The 6,852-nt window shown below is 32.6% G+C and overlaps 5 protein-coding genes across 11 annotated transcripts in view; 2 read left to right on the plus strand and 3 right to left on the minus strand.

Moving 5' to 3' along the window:
- Positions 1-39: 39 nt before the first annotated feature.
- On the plus strand, positions 40-2,429 carry LOC108632005 (growth hormone-regulated TBC protein 1). The gene is made up of 7 exons (XM_018036294.2): positions 40-377; positions 775-976; positions 1,043-1,273; positions 1,359-1,519; positions 1,594-1,702; positions 1,875-2,060; positions 2,164-2,429. The coding sequence occupies exons 1-7, from the start codon at positions 262-264 to the stop codon at positions 2,269-2,271; spliced, it is 1,113 nt and encodes a 370-aa protein (XP_017891783.1). The 5' UTR covers positions 40-261; the 3' UTR covers positions 2,272-2,429.
- The window catches only part of Hat1 (histone acetyltransferase 1), a 6,880-nt gene continuing 1,641 nt past the window's right edge, over positions 1,614-6,852 (plus strand). The window contains exons 1-5 of one of the 5 annotated variants that reach the window (XM_026819352.1): positions 1,614-1,702; positions 5,587-5,774; positions 5,895-6,157; positions 6,230-6,386; positions 6,469-6,683. In XM_026819352.1, the coding sequence (XP_026675153.1) occupies positions 5,626-5,774; positions 5,895-6,157; positions 6,230-6,386; positions 6,469-6,683 (784 nt within the window). In that variant the 5' untranslated portion in view covers positions 1,614-1,702; positions 5,587-5,625. Of the gene's footprint in view, positions 1,703-5,013; positions 5,038-5,086; positions 5,371-5,397; positions 5,519-5,586; positions 5,775-5,894; positions 6,158-6,229; positions 6,387-6,468; positions 6,684-6,852 lie in introns of those variants that run through there. The other 4 variants (XM_018036300.2, XM_018036297.2, XM_018036298.2 and 1 more) reach the window with 4 other exon arrangements.
- LOC108632009 (mitochondrial import inner membrane translocase subunit TIM14) lies at positions 2,452-3,582 on the minus strand. 2 transcript variants are annotated; one of them, XM_018036303.2, is made up of 3 exons: positions 3,484-3,582; positions 2,911-3,045; positions 2,452-2,831 (listed from the first exon to the last, which is right to left on the minus strand). In XM_018036303.2, exons 1-3 carry the CDS (start codon positions 3,484-3,486, stop codon positions 2,619-2,621), a joined length of 351 nt encoding a protein of 116 aa, XP_017891792.1. In that variant the 5' UTR covers positions 3,487-3,582; the 3' UTR covers positions 2,452-2,618. The 2 variants fall into 2 exon arrangements, with proteins under 2 accessions (XP_017891792.1, XP_026675155.1); XM_026819354.1 differs by lacking the exon at positions 3,484-3,582 and adding an exon at positions 3,191-3,456.
- On the minus strand, positions 3,631-4,267 carry LOC108632010 (dynein light chain 4, axonemal-like). 2 transcript variants are annotated; one of them, XM_026819355.1, is made up of 3 exons: positions 4,121-4,267; positions 3,767-4,042; positions 3,631-3,677 (listed from the first exon to the last, which is right to left on the minus strand). In XM_026819355.1, exons 1-2 carry the CDS (start codon positions 4,184-4,186, stop codon positions 3,785-3,787), a joined length of 324 nt encoding a protein of 107 aa, XP_026675156.1. In that variant the 5' UTR covers positions 4,187-4,267; the 3' UTR covers positions 3,631-3,677; positions 3,767-3,784. The 2 variants fall into 2 exon arrangements, with proteins under 2 accessions (XP_026675156.1, XP_017891793.1); XM_018036304.2 differs by lacking the exon at positions 3,631-3,677 and having other exon boundaries at positions 3,686-4,042.
- On the minus strand, positions 4,295-4,998 carry LOC108632011 (dynein light chain 4, axonemal-like). The gene is made up of 2 exons (XM_018036305.2): positions 4,757-4,998; positions 4,295-4,678 (listed from the first exon to the last, which is right to left on the minus strand). The coding sequence occupies exons 1-2, from the start codon at positions 4,820-4,822 to the stop codon at positions 4,421-4,423; spliced, it is 324 nt and encodes a 107-aa protein (XP_017891794.1). The 5' UTR covers positions 4,823-4,998; the 3' UTR covers positions 4,295-4,420.

The raw sequence follows: 6,852 nt of genomic DNA on the forward strand, positions 1-6,852 counted from the left end.
ACTTTCTAAATAATAGATAAAGAAATATGTTTGTTACATAAGACATCAATCCTCGAAGCGATTTTTAAAACTCATCCTCATTTTGTTTCAATCCTACATCGATCAATTTTCAAAATTTAATACCCGAAGGTATAATAGAAATAGAAATTAATTATAGAATTGTAATTTGGTCAGCGCGACTTGTTCAAAGAATAGATTAGGTGAATAAATTATTTGTTCACAACGATACATTGTTACCGTTATAATTTCACATTTTTGATTATGCTGTTGCTACATGATAAACTCGAAATTGAGAAAAGTTTGCTGGTCACCTTATATACAGCAGAAATTATATGTCAGCATCGTCTTGCGTGGGGTATGGCAAGTTCATGTTTCAGGTGAGCATTTTACGTTTTTTACATTCCATGAAATACGGTAACGTCGTAATTTTTTATTTGTTCTACGAACGTACATACGAAAACTGATAACAAAAGATATGACATACACAGGAATATTGCATGTTACTTTAGTTTTATTTTCATTTAAATAAGGTTATGTTTTTACGAATACAATAGTATTTGTTAACATAAAATGAGAAGATATAACAATTTTTATTGCAAATTATATTCTTACAGATATTTCATAATTTTATTGCTACAAGAGGAATAAGTTTTCGCTATTACGATGTACCTATTGTTATTTTATATTATTTCTATGTTTTATCTTATTTTTATTACCAAAACTGGCCTGTTTCAAGAATGTTCATCGTTTTAATGTTCTAATAAAAATTATTAGTAATGTGGATGAATATGGCTTTGAAAGACCCCAAGACTTTGACTATGAAACCTACGAAGATTTTATGTCAGAGTACCTCAAAGTGCTTGCTAAAAGGGCAAAGAAATGGTCCGAAATCATTGGAGAAGGGAAGTCCTTACAACGCAATATTACGGTGAAAAGATATGTCAGAAAAGGAATACCAGGAGAGCACAGAGGATTAGTAAGTAGAACATCTTATGTCTTAATTCATATTCTAAATATAAAAGGGAAAACATGATTTTTGAAGGTGTGGCTTTCTGTCAGTGGTGGGGAGGAATTAAAGAATGCAGACCCAGATCTTTATCAAAAGCTGTTACAGCCTCCGCATAACAAGCAAGTCGCGGATATTATTAAAACTGATCTGCCAAGAACTTTTCCTGACAATATATTTTTCAACAATACAGAAAATCAACAACACCAATTGTATAATGTTCTCTTAGCATTTGCTCAGCAAAATAAAGCAGTAGGATACTGTCAAGTAAGTACATACATCTTTAAGTTATAATAGTAAATATATGTGTACGTGCATTTTATTTTTAACGGGGTTGTTAATAAATATTTAGGGCTTGAATTATATAGCAGGTTTATTACTGCTCGTCACAAAAAGCGAAGAAACAGCTTTTTGGCTGTTGAAAGTTTTAATAGAAAGAATTTTACCTGAATATTATACACCGACAATGGACGGCCTCCTTACAGATATCGACGTCCTCGCGGAATTAGTTAGGTAATTAAGCTCTTATATTCTTTATATAAATCTAAAAATGATACGTGCTTCTTAAATCACGAATGTTATTTTAGAATTAAAATGCCAGATATTTATCAGCATGTAACCAATATAGGCTTACCGTGGCCAGTAATTACAACGAAATGGTTTGTCTGTTTATTCGCGGAGGTGCTACCAATCGAGGTAAAGTTCATTTCATGTGTATATTCAATGTAAAAAGTTTTAATGTCGTTTAACATTGTCATATACGGTGTGCACAGTTGAGTCATTCATTTAGTTTAACATTTCCGATTAATACCTGTTTGGATTGCCGTAAACTATAGAAGTACTCAATAAAATATTTACAACTTGGCAGACTACGCTGCGTATATGGGATTGCCTTTTTTACGAAGGCAGTAAGATTATATTTCGTGTTGCATTAACTCTGATAAAAAGGAACAAGTGCAACTTGCTTGCTTGTCAAGATTTCACAACACTAGCAGAATGCTTTAAAGAGATAACAAAAGACAGTATTGTTTTAAAATGTCATGACTTCATGCAGGTAAATATGTTTTTTTTTGTGTTTTTGTTATTCGCTCCATGGGGTCCAAGTGTCCTTTAGCAAATATGATCAGACGTTTTTAAATATTTTTATTTTTTTCTAGAGTATATTTAAAGTACCTGGATCACTACCTGGTAGCACGATTTTTAAACTGAGAACAAAAATATCGCGACAACGCGCTGAGCAAAACGAGAAAAAACTAGGACGATAATAATAATAGAAAGTGAAATCATTTTCTCTATTGGGAAACTCTAGTCAATATATTGTTTTATGGTAATTCTTGAGAAACGAATATGCTGCGTAATATTATATATTATGACGTTACTTCTACAGTGTTCTTGTAAATACGAATCCAGTATCAGAGAGACCTAATACTATTATGAACCAGAAATATGTATGAATATGTTTATTTATACAAACTAAATGAAATATAAGATCACATTATGTTGCTAAAATATGTACACGAAGTGTTTACTTAACGAAATCAAATTTACAAGCTGGCTGTAATGTGAATCTCATGTACAATACCTCTACGTCTGTATCTAGTTAATACATAAATCATTTTTCTAGCAAGTCCTTCGCTTCATTAATTTTTGCTGCTATGTACGGTGATCCTCCTTTATCGGGATGATTTACAGCCATTATCTTCTTGAATTGCTGTTTTACTTTTACTTTATTTGCCGTTGGTGATACGTCTAATATTAAACTGGCTTCTCGCCTAGTCATTTTAGATTCAAAGCCTCCCTTGTAATATTTACTATTTGCTAATGACTAAATTTAGATGTCTCATTAAATAAATTCCAATTTTTATTACAATGTCAAATTTATGAAGTGATAATGAGGTTCCTACCTGCGAATCTAATTTTGGGATATTCTTATAAGCTTCTGCCATTCTTTGAGATAGCTGTGGCATCCTTTTGAGAACATATCGTCCGGTAAAACCGATGGCAGCGAGGCCTAAGCCTGCTGCAATGAGTGCACTACTCTGTAAACATCGCAATTAAATGCTAAAAAACTGCATTTCTCTAACTTTCTTTTACGATTAAACATAGCGCAATCAGATGAAAGAAGACCGGTTATTTTTACGTGTCAATTGCGACTATTTTAATTATATCCATTGAAATAATTACACGCAGCCTCATGTCTTTATGCATGGCCAATGTTAGTCTAATCTGAAAAATAGTTTTTCTCTCTCTCCTTTCTTCTTCTAGCAAATGACATTTGTGAATTCATAATAAATATTGTGTTTTTTTACTTCTGATGAAACTGTGATGAAACACACATGCACATATATTTAAACATTTTTCGCATAATTGTGACTCGATAAACGATTTTACGAAACACAAACAAACATCTATAACGCGTTGTTATAACTGACGCAGACGAATTATCCTTCAAATCTCCACATTCAATTTGCTCTTACCATTTTACTAAAATAATCAAAACAATGCAGCACCTATTCGCAGATAATTTAACATCACATCCATCACATCTATTTACATCACAATTGATCGTAATTTTCTTCGGTCATCGAAAGAGTAATAAAAAAGACGATCGACCGTAATGTAATGATTATTCCATCAGTTCACCGCCAGATGGTCAAGACAACATGATCTTCTTTATAAACAATTCACACTTTATTACATATTTACGCTCCATAGAAGCATTTTTTATCATACAAGAACACTTCTTTCAATTTTTCTTACGTGATATACATATTTTCGTCAAAAAGTAGAAACCGTTCTCCATACAAGAATAGCAATATTGCCAGCGTTATACATATATAATAACGATTTCAACTGATAAGTAATTGCACAGGCATACGCTTCCCCAATTACTACATGGAACGGACCGCCGAACCTTTTATCCATATTATCTTTAATACTTCGCGCCGCGAGTTCATAATTATCCGTGAACTTCTCGGTCGCAGTAACGCACATCTCCATCGCTTCCTGTTTCATATCTTCTCGCATGTCGCTATACTATATATACAATTAAATAGCGATTTGAGCCCTTGCAGAATAATATTTAAATGCGATTGATTTATCGTAAAATCTTACTTTGCATAAGGGATACGTGTGAATTATTAAAGGCTCTTCAACTTTTTTTACCTCACCCGTAGACATTTTTGAATCTTCGATGTACCTCGAAAACTAGCCATGTAAACTTAAATAAATTAAAATATTAAACATAAACGTGTAGCTACATTTCATTTGTTATTTTACCGCCAGATGGTCAAGACAACATGATCTTCTTTATAAACAATTCACACTTTATTACATATTTACGCTCCATAGAAGCATTTTTTATCATACAAGAACACTTCTTTCAATTTTTCTTACGTGATATACATATTTTCGTCAAAAAGTAGAAACCGTTCTCCATACAAGAATAGCAATATTGCCAGCGTTATACATATATAATAACGATTTCAACTGATAAGTAATTGCACAGGCATACGCTTCCCCAATTACTACATGGAACGGACCGCCGAACCTTTTATCCATATTATCTTTAATACTTCGCGCCGCGAGTTCATAATTATCCGTGAACTTCTCGGTCGCAGTAACGCACATCTCCATCGCTTCCTGTTTCATATCTTCTCGCATGTCGCTATACTATATATACAATTAAATAGCGATTTGAGCCCTTGCAGAATAATATTTAAATGCGATTGATTTATCGTAAAATCTTACTTTGCATAAGGGATACGTGTGAATTATTAAAGGCTCTTCAACTTTTTTTACCTCACCCGTAGACATTTTTGAATCTTCGATGTACCTCGAAAACTAGCCATGTAAACTTAAATAAATTAAAATATTAAACATAAACGTGTAGCTACATTTCATTTGTTATTTGTCATATGTATATATGATATATTTACAAAAATATCGGATTAAATAAAAAGATAGGAGGATCAGTTTTTTACTCGCGTATTTTTATATTTTAAAAAATAAGTGTATAATTACCAATGTCAGTAAGTTATGTCTATTATTATAACTTGTTTTTTAAACTTGATCGTGCACATTCAAAATAGACAGTACCTTGCTTTTGTCCAATCATTTCCTAGTCTTTGGAACGGTTATTGCAACTTGTAACTAGGCTAAATAACCGCTTTATTTTTGGCGCGAAGTTACTTACCAGTTATGTTTGGAAGAAATTAAAATCATACTGCGTGTTTCGAAATTTAATTCAAACGTACCGGTCCGAGGTATAATATTGCGTTAACGTTCGATGTAACGTCGTAAAACTGGGATCACTTCTTCAAAACACAGAAATCGTAACGTATTCGTAAAGCTTATAGAATTGAGTATGTAACTTCATCCATTGTTAATTAAACGCTTTATATCTCATTTGTTTTATAATGATAAATAAATTTGATGAATTACTCGTTTCTGTCTTATAATACGTACAGTATAACCTGTATACGAGTCTTACTTAATACCTCTCGTGAAATAGTAACATAAAATTTGATTTTACACGTGAGATATTTACAGGTGGAATATTAATTTTTACCGTCTTACAGATTGATTTATACTATCTACTTGATTGCTAGTCTAATAACATGGAAGATCCAACTACTGCACGTTTAAAAAGTTTGGTCGTCAGTAGTAACGATGCATTGGAATTTAAATTAGTACGATTCGTTGAAGATTTAGAGGACGACGATACCACGTTTAAACCAGAAATGTCTCATCAGGTGTTTGGAGATAGGTACGTTTCTATTCCATTAATGTTTTGTCATTTGCAAGGAGAACGCAAGAATTTATAGATTAGTACTGCTCGTATTAATTTTTCTAACTTCATTTATACGTAAAGCTGTTTTATTTGTAGTGAATCTATATTTGGTTACCGGGACCTGAGGGTGAAGCTATATTATTCAGCAGGGTGTTTAGAAACTTATTTGGGTATAACTTTTTCGGAGAAAGTAAGTACGACACATTCCGAGGGAGTCGAAGCCGACGAAGTGCTGCCAAAAATTGCTGACAAACTGGCTCCACAAGTGCATAACAATATAGATTCATTTATTGAATCGTTAAAGAAGGATGATACGTTTAGACCACATGGTGAACTGCTTCATTCATTTTCCCTCGATGGTAATTTGATATCCTACATAATAAGTAACATACAACTTTATGCAGAATTATACATAGTTTTATTGATTGTAGATGGAGAAAGTACAAGGACTTTTGAGGTCTATAAAGCAGATATGAGTTTCAAAGGGTTCAGAGAGTACCATCAACGTCTTCAAACGTTTGTTTTGTGGTATATAGATGCTGCTAACTTTATAGATGTAGACGATGATCGCTGGCATTACTTCAATATGTAAGTTTAATTGCAATTCATTCTTTACTCCATATACATTGCATGTCAGAAATTTATTTGAAATAGATTGTTTGGGGAACAGGTTTGAAAAATATCAAACAACGAATGGCACCGTTCGTTATGCAACCACAGGGTTTGCTACCGTTTATCAATATTATGCATATCCAAGTAATACCAGGCCTCGTATAGCCCAAGTATTAATTTTACCACCTTTCCAAAACATTGGCCTTTGTACACACTTGTTACAGGCCATTTATCGAGATTATATTGGAAGGAGTGAAGTTATAGATATAACAGGTAAATGAAATAATACGGGTAAATAGTTAAGTATAATTTATAAAGGTATGCGAAAATCCGAAAATGTCGAGCCGAGAATTTTTTTCGTATCATAGAAATTTCGAGATTGCCGAAAATGTTTGGGACTTAATAATTATATATGAATTCAAATTTTCAAGTAAAAATGCTA

The sequence above is a fragment of the Ceratina calcarata genome, unplaced genomic scaffold, assembly GCF_001652005.2.
Source record: "Ceratina calcarata isolate Rehan_Ccalc_2016 unplaced genomic scaffold, ASM165200v1 scaffold15.2, whole genome shotgun sequence".
NCBI classification, from domain to species: domain Eukaryota; kingdom Metazoa; phylum Arthropoda; class Insecta; order Hymenoptera; family Apidae; genus Ceratina; species Ceratina calcarata.